The sequence below is a fragment of the Dendropsophus ebraccatus genome, chromosome 11, assembly GCF_027789765.1.
Source record: "Dendropsophus ebraccatus isolate aDenEbr1 chromosome 11, aDenEbr1.pat, whole genome shotgun sequence".
NCBI classification, from domain to species: domain Eukaryota; kingdom Metazoa; phylum Chordata; class Amphibia; order Anura; family Hylidae; genus Dendropsophus; species Dendropsophus ebraccatus.
Genome location: NC_091464.1, coordinates 11,674,003 through 11,690,526, shown reverse-complemented (window position 1 = coordinate 11,690,526; position 16,524 = coordinate 11,674,003). Strand labels below are relative to the sequence as shown.

The 16,524-nt window shown below is 43.4% G+C and overlaps 1 protein-coding gene across 3 annotated transcripts in view; it reads left to right on the top strand.

Moving 5' to 3' along the window:
• Positions 1-13,491, top strand: part of KLHDC8A (kelch domain containing 8A) — a 32,430-nt gene extending 18,939 nt beyond the window's left edge. For 2 of the 3 annotated variants that reach the window (XM_069945261.1, XM_069945262.1), the window contains exons 3-6: positions 2,027-2,191; positions 4,400-4,615; positions 6,317-6,418; positions 8,000-8,870. In XM_069945261.1, coding sequence (XP_069801362.1) covers positions 2,027-2,191; positions 4,400-4,615; positions 6,317-6,418; positions 8,000-8,193 — 677 coding nt within the window. In that variant the 3' untranslated portion in view covers positions 8,194-8,870. Of the gene's footprint in view, positions 1-2,026; positions 2,192-4,399; positions 4,616-6,316; positions 6,419-7,999; positions 8,871-13,331 lie in introns of those variants that run through there. The other variant, XR_011358819.1, reaches the window with a different exon arrangement.
• The last annotated feature ends 3,033 nt before the right edge of the window (positions 13,492-16,524 follow it).

Below are 16,524 nucleotides of genomic sequence, written 5' to 3'. Positions count from 1 at the left end.
AGAATTTGTTGGTTCTTGTTTGTCCACCCGTCTCTTGATGATTGACCACAAGTTCTCAATGGGATTAAGATCTGGGGAGTTTTCAGGCCATGGACCCAAAATCTCTATGTTTTGTTCCCTGAGCCATTTAGTTACCACCTTTGCTTTATGGCAAGGTGCTCCATCATGCTGGAAAAAGCATTGTTGATGGCCAAACTGCTCTTGGACGGTTGGGAGAAGTTGCTCTTTGAGGATATTCTGGTACCATTCTTTATTCATGGCTGTGTTTTTAGCCAAGACTGTGAGAAAGCCGATTCCCTTGGCTGAGAAGCAACCCCACACATGAATGGTTTCAGGATGCTTTACAGTTGGCATGAGACAAGACTGGAGGTAGCACTCACCTCGTCTTCTCCCAATAAGCTGTTTTCCAGATGTCCCAAACAATCGGAAAGGGGATTCATCAGAGAAAATGACTTTACCCCAGTCCTCACCAGTCCACTCCCTGTACCTTTTGCAGAATATCAATCTGTCCCTGATGTTTTTTCTGGAGAGAAGTGGCTGCTTTGCTGTCCTCCTTGAGACCAGGCCTTGCTCCAAGAGGCTCTGCCTCACAGTGCGTGCAGATGCCCTCACACCTGCCTGCTGCCATTCCTGAGCAGGCTCTGCACTGCTGGTAGCCCCATCCCGCAGCTGAAACACTTTTAAGAGACGTCCTGGCGCTTGCTGGTCTTTCTTGGGCGCCCTGGAGCCTTTTTGGCAACAATGGAACTTCTCTCTCCTTGAAGTTCTTGATGATGCGATAGATTGTTGACTGAGGTGCAATCTTTCTAGCTGCGATACTCTTCCCTGTTAGGACATTTTTGTGCAGTGCAATGATGACTGCACGTGTTTCCTTAGAGATAACCATGGTTAACAAAGGAGAAACAATGATGCCAAGCACCAGCCTCCTTTTAAAGTGTTCAGTGGTGTCATTCTTGCTTAATCATGACAGATTGATCTCCAGCCTTGTCCTCATCAACACCCACACCTGTGTTAATGGAGCAATCACTGAAACAATGTTAGCTGGTCCTTTTAAGGCAGGGCCGCAATGATGTTGAAATGTCTTTTGGGGGATAAAGTTCATTTTCTAGGCAAATATTGACTTTTCAAGTAATTGCTGTTAAGCTGATCACTTTGTATAACATTCTGGAGTATATGCAAATTGCCATTTTAAAAACTGAAGCAGTAGACTTTGTAAAAATTAATATTTGTATCATTCTCAAAACTTTTGGCCATGACTGTAGAATGGCATATAATATATACTATAATAGAATATATAAGATATATATATATATATATATATATATATATATATATATATTTATTTCTTTATGTTTATAATTTGAACCAAGTAACATGTACTTTCTTAATGATTATTAGAGTGGTAATGAAGCATATCCCACAGGCTTACAAATCTGTGTATTTTATTGGAACTTAAAGGGGATTTCCAGTTAGGTAAAGTATATCATGAATCATTCTCCCCTCCTGGAGACTAACAATTCATTCCATACACGTCATTTCCTTTTCTGTCCCTCAGTTCTGAGCTGCTGCTTTCTGCTAAAGACACAGAAACTGTGTGAGAGCTGCTGAGTTGTCTCTGCTATTACATAGTTTCTGTGTCTTCAGCAGAAAGCAGCAGCTCAGAACTGAGGGAAGGAGACAGATAAAGTGATAACATGTATGGAAAGAATTGTTAGTTTTCAGGAGGGGAGGGTGATTCATCATAAATTTTACCTAATTGGATAACCAGCAATCTGACATTTATTTCCTATCCTAAATTATTTTAAAGTGAATGTAATTCCATGTATAATTTTTTTTTTACATGACCTGGTCAGCACCAGCGGGTAGATCTTGATGGCGTTGTCCATTTCTGAAATGGCCGTCAAGTACAAAAAGGAAATTTTTGATGTAGAGAAGTGGTACATCTGCTTTAACCATAATGCCCCTTTTGCATATCTCATGAAAAAACATACCTAATATATCTTTTATGGTTTTCATCCCTTTATAGATTGCAGGGTTTATGCCGCTGGAGGAATGGGCTCAGATTTGCGACCGCACTGTTTCCTTCAGCAATTTGACATGTTAAAAGATATTTGGGTCTATTTTGCCCCAATGCCAACACCTCGCTATGGTGCCACGTCCTATCTCCGAGGCACCAAGATTTATGTATTGGGTAAGTACTATGGCGCTCACTGGTGCATATAAATTCTACTGACCCAGTAAATTGTAGTAGATGAATCTAACCTGCTGATAGCTCCCTATATAGCACATGGTGCTGAGGATAAAGGCATGTCTCTTACCTTCATCCTCAGCACTGTGTCAGTACAGTTTTAATGTAGCGCTCCGTACGGTAAAGTGGTTAGGAGCACTGTCCCATCCCCAGAATGTCAATCCATCCCCGACCGGCCCGCTTCTGCTAATGATTATCAATGGAGCTGGCTAGATTGGCACTATGGGGGCGGGGCAGTGCTACAAATGGCCTTACCGTATGGAACAATACATTAAAACTGCACGGAAACAGCGCCAAGGATGAAGGTAAGATACATACCCTCATCCTCAGGGCCTCATGCACTATAGGGAGCGATCAGCTGGTTAAATTTGTCTAACCTGCTGATAGTTTCCCTTTAAACAGTATACATTGTAGTATAATGGTCTTACAAGGGTTAAAACTGCTTTTTATGTGCCACACTTGTAAATCACATGTTAAGGAAGTAAAGATTCTGGTCACATGATCTTCCCACAGGCAGCTTCATAGAAGTCAGCTTTGAGGGAGGGGTCTCACAGCAAAGTCCAGCCCTCTCTCCCCAGAGGGGTGGAGCTTTGTATTTAGCCTTGGCTGGACGGGGCAGTGCCTTCAATCTATGCAGACAGGACTATTTTACTTCAAGCATGTGTTCCTAATCCTGGCAAAGAAAACTGTCACGTCAGGAGAGGAAAAGATCTTCAAGGACTCTCTTGCAACATTTATAGGGCCATCCAGAATTGAACAGCTCTGGATGCACATGGCAGCCTGGACCAGCGCTAGCACCTGGGTAAGTGCCGCTGGGTGCTGAAGCTTGCTCTCCTTATCAGGAGCACATACAGTTAAAGGAGAAGTCCGAGGTTCTTTAAAATTGGATTACAACTTACCTCTCTCTGGGCCCGTAGTGCCCCACTGGCCGCAGAGTTGTGATGAGATCATGACTTGGGGTAAAAGGCCAGCCCTTACTGATGGACTGGCTGCTCAGCCAATCAGTGACTGGAGCGGTGTCCCACCCCAGAATCCGGGGCTCGGCGAGGGTCCTGAGGCCAGTCCCACTGCTCACTGCAGGCATGGTGAGAGGTAAATTTGGACTTGTAATCAAATTTCTCCCTGCAAATTTAAAAAATCACCGGTCTTCTCCTTTATATATGGCGTTGTGATTGGCCAGACTGGGAGCCATTGGCTCCCAACCATGTCAGTCACTCTTGTGGCTGGAGGCAGCATTATACCTCCAGCCACAAGAGGCCGCTACCTGCATCCCAGAGTAGAGGTAGCGGCAGAAGACAGCGAGAAGCTGGCAGCAGGTGAGTATGTTTTTTTTTTTAACTTCTTTGTTTTTATGGCCAGAAAACACTAATAGTTTTTAGTGTTTCCTGACCGTAAAAACAGCCACAGACAGGGGAGTTTGTATTAGTGCCCAGAAGCTACAAGTTACACCTCTGTTATTAGTATTGCATACTACAAATGCTTTTATTGTTATATGTCGGATACGTCTAAGGTGGCACCCTAAGTTTCTGAAGACAAAGTAAGGAGCTGGCGCATTTCTGGCATGCTTGGTGACATAATAGGTTATACAATGACAATGGAAGAAGAGAGAGAGAATAATGGGGAGTGGAGATCTCGTGACTGAAATATCTGAACTATGGGGTGATATTGTGCAGCTTGTTGCCTGGTACAATATCTGCGTCTGCTTCAGGCTGTGGGGTCCTCGGCTGTCAGGGGAAATAGACCAAATCAAAGCTGCATTAGAAAGCATTGTGGATCTGCATAATCCTACCAAAACCTGCAGTTCTGCATTCTGCTCAGCATCAGGCCCCGGTGTGAGCCGTCTAATGGTTCCTAGATTATATAGCAAACGTATTACATACAAAATAATCGGAGATTTCCCATTGTTATCTATCTGGATATGTCAGGTGTGAAATTACCGGGTAGAGAGATGCAGAGTATATACATTACTCCGGGAAGCTGGCATCTTTCCAGCATCCTGTGTCATATGGAAACCCCATGGGACTTTCGATTAGCTGAGTTCTTTATGGGATGCATATTGCACTGAAGATCCCTATTGCTTCATATTGTGCAGTCCTATTATATACACGGTATATACCTTTACCCTGGTAACACTTGTTTCTGTGCCGGCAGGAGGCAGACAGTCCAAGTACGCAGTGAACGCCTTTGAGGTTTTTGACACAGAATCCCGTTCCTGGATCAAATTCCCCAATATTCCCAACAAAAGAGCGTATTCACGATACGTGGTCAGCGAAGGCTCCCTCTACAGTCTGGGAGGATTACGACAAGGAGGAACATACCGACGGCCAAAATTTACCAAGACGGTGGATATATTTGATATGGAACAAGGCGAGTTCACACACATAGATACAAACCTGATATTACATATGGTTATATAGGAGTAAACTGAGTTTATTTTAACTAGTTATCTAGTTAAAGGGGTACTCCAGTGAAAAAAATTTTCTTTCAAATCAACTGGTGTCTAAAAGAAAGTTATATAGATTTGTAATTTACTTCTATTATAAAATCTCAAGCCTTCCCATACTTATTAGCTGCTGTATGTCCTGCAGGAAATATTGTTTTATTTTCAGTCTGACACAGTGCTCTCTGCTGACATCTCTGGCCGAGACAGAAACTGTCCAGAGCAGGAGAGGTTTTCTATGGGGATTCATGGAAAACCAAACAAAGTTCCTATCTCGGCCAGAGATGTCAGCAGAGAGCACTGTGTCAGACTGAAAATAAAACATTTCCTGTAGGACATACAGCGGCTGATAAGTATGGGAAAACTTGAGATTTTTTTATAGAGGTAAATTACAAATGTATATAACTTTCTGACACCAGTTGGTTTGAATGAAAAAGATTTTCGCTGTACAACGCCTTTAAGGGATAACCCAGTTATCTCTTCTACCTATTGTATAGCAATGCTCTTGAGTCCAGACCTAGTGGTCATTAATAAGGTATTTCAATACATGTGCAAACAGGGGTCCCGCCTCTGGAGAATGGGATACCCTGATTCCTGTTCCTCCAGGCAAACAATACACTGATCATTCATGTGGCCTGGCCTTGTGAAGGCGATGCAAGCGATCACCTATCTCACTGACCGGCACTCAATTGCATCCATACATGACCCCATATCAGGCCGAGTAGAAGGACCCTAATGCTCTCTGCTTACACTAGTCTAAGAGTATTCCTGGATACCGGTTTCTAGCCAGGTAACGAGAGCTGACAGGCTCTCCAGACAGGAACATTATCAGTAGATGCACAGTAAGGGTCCATTTACACCGAGGAATATGGGTCCGTGTAAGGCCCCGTTCTCACTGAGCATAGGTAGCGGAATTCCGCGACGGAATTGTCCGCTGCGGAATGCAGTTAGCCTCCCGCTCATAATGGGAGTCTATGGAAGGCGCGCTCCTGCTCTGTACGCGCTGAAGAATGAACATGTTCATTCTTCAGCGCAGACAGGGCAGGAGCGCGCCTTCCATAGACTCCCATTATGAGCGGGAGGCTAACGGCATTCCGCGGTGGACAATTCCGTCGCGGAATTCCGCTAACTTTGCTCAGTGGGAACGGGGCCTAAGGCCGCAAACAAGCGGATATGTAACAGCCTGCTCAGCCTATCACTGGCCACGGCACTGTCCCATCTCAGTCAGTGATTGGCTGAGCGGGCTGTCACTGCAGAGACAAGTTTGTCTCAGACATAGCAGAGCTGCAGTCAGGGTGGACACTGGAGGGGCCCCATTGGGACACAGAGGGAGTGCAGAGAGGTAAGTATAACATGTTTATTATGTTAACTAACAGGACAGCTTTATATAAACCGCACACCCATGTAGCAGGGAGCTGTGCCACAATACCCCGGCTCAGGGCATGCGTCATACCACAGACTAATGCACATGTGTAGAGCACAGCCCCCCTTTAGGACTTTTCAGGGTCCATCCATTGCCAGCTATGTAGAAATGAGCATATACTGTACTGTATGTAGTGTTCAAGGATTATATTAAATATTTCACTGGTTCTAAGAGATTGGCAGCAGCTGACTTCTGTGATTTTCAGGGGGCTGGATGAAGACTGATCGCTCCTGCTTTCTAAGGAAAAGAAGAGCGGATTTTGTCGCGGGGGCAATACACGGGAGAGTCGTAGTGGCTGGAGGTCTTGGTAAGGACTAACATGCCTTTTATATTACGATCCTCGGTATCCCATACAGAAGTCATACCAAGCACATTCTCATCCATTTCTGATTGAACCTTAAATTATTACATAACACGAATAGTCAGAATATTTCTCTCATTCACTCTATTATTAACACAAATAGACAGAATATTTCCACCCGAGGCCTAAAGGATGGGCACATCATGCAGAATGCCGATTGTCTGCATAGATTACACATGGGCTGGATGTGATGGCTGTGACAGTAACACAATGGGATTAAGGCTGTGTTCACACTACGTATATTTCAGTCAGTATTGTTGTCCTCATATTGCAACCAAAACCAGGAGTGGATTAAAAACACATAAAGCATCTGTTCACACAATGGTGAAATTGAGTGGATGGCCGTCATTTAATGGCAAATATTTGCTGTTACTTTAAAACAACGGCTGTTATATTGAAATAATGGCCGTTATTTACTGTTATATGGCGGCCATCCACTCAATTTCAACATTGTGTGAACAGAGCCTTTCTGTGTTTTTAATCCACTCCTGGTTTTGGTTGCAATATGAGGACCACAATACTGACTGAAATATACGTAGTGTGAACCCAGCCTCACAAGGTATTCTGACCACATTAAGATACTGTGAGGTGCCAGGAAGCAGCTTACTACCAGACACTTTAGGCCAGTTTCACACAAGCTTAAAGGGGTATTCTGCTCAGGTAAAATGGTGAATCATTCCCCCTCCTGGAGACTAACAATTCATTCAATACATGTCATTACCCATTCTGTCTCCTTCTCCCAGTTCTTAGCTGCTGCTTTCTGCTGAAGACACAGAAACTGTGTGTGAGCTGTTCTCTCTAAACCCACAGGCCGTAGCCCAGAGAGGGCTTAAGTGTGTACAAAAAAGCTGTTCTCTCTGTCTCCCTCTCCTACCCGCTCCTTTCCAAGACCGCTCATGTAAACAGTGTCCCTTGCCGGCTGTCTCTGCACTCTGTAATAGTGAGTTCACCAGCAACTTGACCTCAGATTAACCCTCCCAGCATTACAGAGTACAGAAACAACCAGCCAGGGAGCTGCTTACATGAGCTGTCTCAGAAGAGAGGGGGAGGGGAGAGAAAAGCTCACACACAGTTTTCTGTATCTTCAGCAGAAAGCAGCAGCTCAGAACTGGGGGAAGGAGACTGAATAGATAATAACAAGTATGGAACAAATTGTTAGTCTCCAAAAGGAGGTATGATTCAACATGTATTTTACTTGAGTGGAAGACCCCTTTAATATGGCAATATTTTTGTATCAGTATTACTGCACAAGTCCCAGCCCCAACCACGTTTCTGATAGATTTCCTCTACAGATGAATGCAACTCTAGCCTGATTGTTTGCCATTTGAATGCTGGTGGCTGAAGCAGTCGGATGCCGCCCTAGGGTGTCCAGGAAAACATGGTTACAGCCTATGGCCACCTTCATAAGACCCCTGGTCAGGCCGGGACTTGCAGTCGTAATAAAGATGCAAGGACATTGGCAAGACTTGTGGATTTATGTTACGTCCTAAACATCCTAAATTAATTCTGTGTCTCTTCTACATTCAGGAAATCAACCTTCAGTGTTGGAAACAGCAGAGATTTTCCATCCATTGAAGAACAGGTGGGAAACCATAAGTCCCATGCCCAACCCCCGATGTGCCTGTGCTACCATTGTCCTGAAGAACAGGCTGTACGCCATAGGGGGGGTGAACCAGGGCCCCACCTCCGCAGTAGACATGCTCAGCCTGGTGGACTCTTGACCAAGGGGTCTCAGTATGTTCTAGGTGCAGTAGGCCTGAATGAGCTGTGGAGTGTGCGCTTCATGCCCCGGCCAGCAGACTGGTCGGTCTGTCATTCCCTGTACGCCCAAGTATCCTTCCTGTCTTTGATGGTGTACGCGACGGCTCCCGCAATCTGAGAGCATAGGAAAGAAAGAGATTGTTATAGCCAAAGGCAAAACGAAGGCGACGTCTATTATATCCAGCACGAAACAGGTTTACAACTTCAAAGAACTTCAAGGTGGTTTGGGGGTGACTGAGTGACTCAGAATGCATACAAAATATTTACAGGGTTGTTTTTGTTTTTTACATTATATTTTACATTGATCTGGATATTAACACATCACAAAGTCACAACTTGTGTATAAGCCCGTATGATGTGGATGGAGAGACGGACAAGGTGAGAGCAGTATGTGCCCTCCAAAATATAAGAGTTATATCCAGTAATGTACATGGCACACTCCAATATTAACTAGATCAATAAGTTATAATCAATAATACCCACATATGCCTTACAAACCATACCACCCAAAGTGCCACCTGTGTCTCTCCATGTCAGATATCAGACTGGGTGGAAGATCAGAATTATATGGATGATTTAAAGGGATAATCTGGGATAAAAAAAAAAGCAAATCAACTGGTGTCAGAAAGGTATACAGATTTCTAAATTACTTCTATCAAAAAATTTCCAGTCTTCCTGTACTTATCAGCTGCTGTATGTCCTGCAGGAAGTGGTGTATTCTTTCCAGTCTGACACAGTGCTCTCTGCTGCCACCTCTGTCCATGTCAGGAACTGCCCAGAACAGGAGAGGTTTTCTATAGGGATTTTCTACTGCTCTGCAAAGTTCCTGACATGGACAGAGGTGGCAGCAGAGAGCACTGTGTCAGACTGGAAAGAATACACCACTTCCTGCATTGCATACAGCAGCTAATAAGTACAGGAAAACTGGAGATTTTTAAATAGAAGTAAATTACAAATCTATATAACCAGTTGATTTGATTTTTTTTCCCTACCAGAGTGCCCCTTTAAAGAGAATCTGTCTGCAATTCATGTTCCAAATCACTGACACTGTAAGATAGGGTTAGGAGACACATAGTACCTTTAATATATCTGCCTGGGCTTCCATACCATAGAAAATGCTTTTATTTGCTGGTGCAAAGAATCAAAGAGGCTTCCCCAAACCCGTGTATCACTGTGATATAGATCCGCTCCTCCCCCGCCTGATTGACAGCCAGGCCTCCAAATCTCATACCTGCAGGGTGCATCTGAACTATTCAAGAACAGGGAGCAGACCACATTCACACACTGTTCTTTAGTATTAAACAACGGCCTTTGATTATTGACAGCAATCGTTTACATTAAAGTATATGGAACAACGACTGTAGTATATATACCCTGTATACACTATGGCCGTTGTTCTCTGCAGCCGCACAAAATAATTGACGGATCTATTTTGTATGGTCGCTGTTCGGTGAACACTGGCTGTACAAGATAGCCTATACCCACAGTGTAAAGTACAGCTCCCGGCCGTACTTTACATTGTGATCTATGGTCAATTGGAGCGTGGGCACACCTAAATGTAATATATATATATATATACCCAAATGTGGTATATATACATCTGAATGTAATATATATACACCCAATTGTGATATATATACACCCGAATGTAATATATATACACCCGAATGTAATATATATATATACACCCGAATGTAATATATATATATATACACCCCAATTGTAATATATATATATACACCCGAATGTAATATATATATACACCCAAATGTGATATATATACACCCAAATGTGATATATATACACCCAAATGTGATATATTTACACCCGAATGTAATATACACCCAAATGTAATCTATATACACCCAAATGTAATATATATACACCTGAATGTAATATACACCCAAATGTGATATATATATATACACCCAAACTGCCAAAGCCAGGAGTGGATCGGGCAGGCAGGGGACACATCAGGGTTTCCTTTATTTTACCCATTACTTTGAATCCACTTTTGGTTTTGCCCAAAAAACAATTGTAATATTCCAAAAAAGTGTGTGAAACCAGCCTGACTGCACGAAGGAAGAGAAGTGTTCTCTATGTTCTAGAAGCACAGACTGATATATGAAAGGTTCTGTGTGTTTCTGTGACCTAACAGTGTCAGCGGTTTAATCCATGAATTGCAGCTGACAGATTCCCTTTCATCCAGAATAAGTTGTAAAGATTTACTATGGAGACTTTTTAGATTTTTTAAGACTTTGTTCTCTGCTGATGCACAGAATAATGTGTGTACTGTCCACGTACAATGCTGTGCACCTATTACCACTGGTGTAATAACCACATATACACCACATATACACCACATGACCCCATATACACCACATATACATCACATATACACCACATGACCCCATATACACCACATGACCACATATACACCACATGACCACATATACACCACATGACCACATATACATTACATATACACCACATGACCCCATATACACCACATGACCACATATACATCACATATACACCACATGACCCAATATACACCACATGACCCCATATACACCACATGACCACATATACACCACATGACCACATATACATCACATATACACCACATGACCCCATATACACCACATATACATGACCCCATATACACCACATATACACCACATAACCACATATACATCACATATACACCACATGACCACATATACACCACATGACCACATATACATCACATATACACCACATGACCCCATATACACCACATATACATCACATATACACCACATAACCACATATACATCACATATACACCACATATCCACATATACACCACATGACCCCATATACATCACATATACATCACATGACCACATATACACCACATAACCACATATACATCACATATACACCACATGACATGACCACATATACATCACATAACCACATATACACCACATGACCCCATATACATCACATGACCCCATATACATCACATATACACCACATGACATGACCACATATACATCACATAACCACATATACACCACATGACCCCATATACATCACATATACATCACATAACCACATATACACCACATGACCCCATATACATAACATATACATCACATGACCACATATACATCACATGACCCCATATACAACACATGACCACATATATATCCCATGACCACCTATACATCACATATACATCCCATAATCACATATATATCCCACAACCACATATACATCCCATAACCACATATACGTCACATAATATATATAAATATATATATATAACAATACAATGTGGTTGTTAGACGTCATGTTTTCTTTGGCACAAATTTTATTGCATTTTATTCTGCGTTTGAACTGAAGATAGTCGGTCTTTCTTCCTTTAGATGTTTAAGCCGCTGTGACACAAAGCCGTGCCCTTATTGTTAGCACTGATCTTTTCTTTGCACTTTAATGAGTGATGCCTCAGGCAGTTATGTAATGATTACAGGTGAGGTCTGAGTAGATACTGGGTCTTGCCACAAGAGGGCGTAAGAGTGCTTCCCCTGCTGCCCTATAAAAGGCTCTCAGAGGCTACTTGGGGGCAGTGTCCTCAGACCATATGATAAATCTGGGCCTTAACATTTTATTTGATTCCATCACCTCCTTCTAGGTGGATTCTTTTCAGTCAATGTTTATATAAAACAAAAGCCACCCATATCTCCCACTTTTATTCATGTACCTGCATTAGATGCCAGTGTACGTGTCTTACATCATTGAAGTCTGGGGCAGATTGAGGGCCCTATTCCACCAGACGATTATCGTTTAGATTATCGTTAAATCATTCCAATCTAAACAATAATGGTTCTTTGAATAGCAGTTAACGATTAACGACCGAACGAGAAATCGTTTAATGAGACCTGGACCTATTTTTATTGTTGCTCGTCCGCAAAACGTTCGCATTAAATAAGATGTCGTTCGGTCGTTTGCAGTAGTGACGAATGCAATAGCAATGACAAGACGACCGCAAGAACGATCATAAGTAACGATTATCGTTCCATGTAAACGGGGGAACAATTTCAGGTCTTGCGCAATAGCAGTCGTTTGAATCGTTTATCGTTAACCATTATGCGATCGATAATCGTCCCGTGGAATAGGGCCCTTAGAAACGTGGGCCTTACTTTTTTAGTTCTGGATGTGCCATTAATGTGTGGGCCATACACATACGACAGCTCAACCACTGGACCTCCACATCATTTTGCACACTTGTCTCCATCTAATGTATATTGGTGATGTTACCAAAGGATTTATTTAGGGTTCGGAAAACATAGCTGTTTTTTTCCAGCAACAGCGCCACTCTTAGTTTGTGTGTGGTACTGCAGCCCAGTTCCATTTAAAGGGAACTCCAACAATAAAAAAAATTCTTTGTTATATCAGTTTGTAATTTACTTCTATTTAAAAATCTCAAGTCTTCCAGTACTTATCAGCTGCTGTATGTACAGCAGGAAGTGGTGCATTCTTTCCAGTATGACACAGTGCTCTTTGCTGCCACCTCTGTCCGTGTCAGGAACTGTCCAGAGCAGTAACATATCCCTATAGAAAACCTCTGATGCTCTGGACAGTTCCTGACATGGACAGAGGTGGCAGCAGAGAGCACTGTGTCAGACTGGAAAGAATACACCACTTCCTGCAGGACATACAACGGCTAATAAGTATAGGAAGACTTGAGAGTTTTAAATAGAAGTAAATTACAAATCTATATAACTTTCTGACACCAGTTGATTCGAAAACATTTTTTTTTTACCCGAGTACCCCTTTATGTAAATGGAGCAGAATTGTAATACCATCTACGTCCTGTAGTGTTGTTGTTTTTTTAAGCAGTTATGTTTTTCTAACCCTGGATAACCCCACTACACTCGATGTGTATATATATGTATTGTATAGTCATCTGGCAGAATAACTGACTGTATACTCTCCTCACCTCATGTATTAGGTATAAGCAGTTTTTGTAGCTTTATGTACTATTTGTTTACAATAAACCTGCAATATATTCTTCTTGTTTTGTTCCAATGTTCCACGTCGGATACAGATATGTCACAATGACGAGACCTGCTGTAATCCATCGCTCCAGTATGAACGGACGTGGTCTATGACAGTGTATTCAGGGCAGGGCGTTTATACAGCAGATTGTGAATTCCACTTTTGTAATAAAATAGATATAGAAAATGGTGACTAAGCCATCTGATCTATCTGTGCTAAATAATAAAGTGATACCACATCTATCAGTGTCAGCATCTTCAATAACCAGGTCCTCTATGTATGTGGATTCAGAGAGGAGGTGGATTGCTGGGAGAATACAGTGTCTCATTGTCCTGCAGGTGCTGAGAGAGAACTTTGATGTGTACTTAAAAGACTCACTGCTGTGTCTATTATGGTGCAGCAGAGTGATAGGCAAGTATCTGAGACTTAAAGGGATATTGTCCTCCTCTTTCCATATCAGGAGTTCTCAGCACCATTCCTAAGCTTATATAGTGGACATATATATCTTACCCTATAAAGGATTTCTTGGTGGTCTCTCCAATCGAAATTGCATGTTATTGATGGTGGACAGTGCCATAGAGGCTGGGCTTAACAGCCGTGGTGCCCAGTGTCTTTATAGGCCCCGCCCCTGCATGACATCATCACATACAGGCCCCGCTCCCTACGCAGCAGCATCAGAATGGGCGGACCCAGGGCCGCTTCTGCCATGAGGCGGAATGAGCATTCCACCTCAGGCGGCAGATTCTGCGGTCTTGTAGGGGGTGGCAAAGTGTTCCCCCTACTGTCATTAAGTTTCAGTTAACTAAAATGACAGCAGCCCTGCAGCCTCTCACCTGTCCTGTCGCAGCCGTCAATGCTCAACACTGTGCCCCACGTCCCGCCAGGTTCCCATGACGTCACCCAGCAGCTCTCATCCCCCTCCAGGATGTGGTGAGTACCCGGGGTCACGTAGTGGCGATCGGGTTGGGATTCGGCTGCGCGCTAGTGAGGGGGTGGCCATCTGAGGTATGCCTCAGGCCCTGGGCTGACCTAGAGGCATAGCGCCCTCCCTCTCTGTGACTTCCAGATCAGAGGGGGTGGGGCCTATGCCTCTAGGTCAGCCCATTCCAATGGCTGTGTAGGAGGCGTGGCCTAGACACAGATGATGTGATAGAGGGGGTGGGACCTATGGTGCCTATGCGTGCAGATATATGGGTCACCACTGCCATTAAGCTCCGCCCCTACGGCACTGTCTACCAACAATAACATGCAATTTTGAGGGGCGAGAATTTAAGCTTAAGAATGTTGAAGAGAACTCCTTATATGGAAGGGGGGGTGACAATATCACTTTAAAGGAGTACTCCAGCACAAGATGGAAAAAAATTAATAAATAGGCCACTAAAGTGCCTGCATTATGTCATCTTTCAATATATGTAAGTGTTATCCTGAAAACGTTACTGTCCTGATGAGATCAGGGATGATGTGCTGCAGAGGGGTCAAACAGACCGGGGAAAGGAAGAAAGGCCGTCCGTCCAGACTGAATAAATTATATGACACATTGGCACCAAGTGGCACCAGGACAGGGACGACTGTAAATAGAAAGGTACAGGAATTCTACTTACGCGGTTTAGAAAAGTGGTCTGGACCAGATGATAGAGACAGGTACAGATACAGAAAGCTATTACCGAGGTATATTGAGGAGGAACTGGTGGTCTACAGTATCAAACACTGCCGAGAGATCTGGGAGAATTAGTAGCGAGTGGTCGGCTTTAGAGTTCAGTAGATCATTAGGCTTTAGTTATGGCAATCTAAGGTGTACGGGGCTCTCCAGAACGACCACCGACAGATGATGTCAGTGATGAGAGGGGTCGAATATGATGGAAAACCCTCATCTGTCCTCTTTGCTCTGGGAGGGATAAGTTGCACCAAGAACTCTCTCAATGCAGTTTACCCCTCTCCATGGAGAACACAGGACAATCGGCTGTGCCAAACGTTCCTGGGTGTAGGGGAGATGGACGGTGGATAGGAGAGATAACTGATGGCCAACAATTGTTTATCCGTCAATTATTAAAAGTGTATGGGGACATTTAGGAGTCAAGAAGAGAGTTTTCAGAAAGATGGCGGCAATAGACCAGAGTTTAGAGATGAAGGGAATATTAGACAGGTGTACAGGACGCGTCCAGAGATATCTTATACAGTAATGGGGTAATGGAGGAATGTTTGAAAGTTTAGGTAATGATGTCCGAAGAGAAGGGGGGAAGAGACTGAAAAGTAAGTAGTGACAGCAAAGAAGGAGGAGGAGTGAGGGAATACGGGGTGAGAAGAGGAGAGGAGATTGGAGACTTCGCTCATTGGTTTAAAGGCTGAGAGGGATAAAAGTGAAATATGAGAGAGAGCGGGATCTACCCTGCTTGAGGACTGAGAGATGATCTCTTGCCGGACATTTGTTTGTCTTCAGTCAGTGAGAGGTGTCTGCACTTTGGGTTTGAAGTTCTCAAAGACAAGAAGGTAAGGTAGGGTTGCCTAGTAGAGTGAAGAGCCGAGTTAAGGCCCCTATTACATGGAGCGATTATCGCCATAAAACGCTCCATCTGATATGCTGCGTTTACACGGAACGATCATCGTGTAAATTTGCGCAATAACGATCGAATTCGAACGATAATCGTACGTGTAAACGCAGCGAACGATCAAACGACGAGCGAGAAATCGTTCATTGTGATCTTTGAACATGTTCTCGAATCGTCGTTGATCGATCGCAAAAAATTCACAGATCGTTCCGTGTGAACAGTCGTTCGCCGATTTAACCAATGTGTGAGATAGGCTTTAAGCGATCGCAAAACGAATTTTCCGTACGATATATCGTACCGTCTAAACGCTGATCGTTATGAAAAGAAAACATTAGTCCAACATCGTTAATCGTACGATCGGGCCAATTATCGTTTTGTGTAAACGCAGCAATAGGGCCTTTAGTTATCTTGCATTTGGCCAGGTTTCAGGTGGAAATACATTTTACATTTCCCGCATCAGTTCCCAGAGAGTTGTTTGGGCGTAGTGGACAGAGGACATCCGCGAATGGAATCATTTACGCCTGCAAACAGCTCTGAGCTGGGATAGACTTCTAATGCTGCTACGCGGGCGGCCTCAGATGCAGCGGATTTAGTGCGAGCTGCGTGTCTCTCAGTAAACATAGTGCAGCTGGCACAGGCGGCTTTTACATTAGATCAGTGCATGTTGGCACAGGTGTAACGCGTTTCGGAAGATTA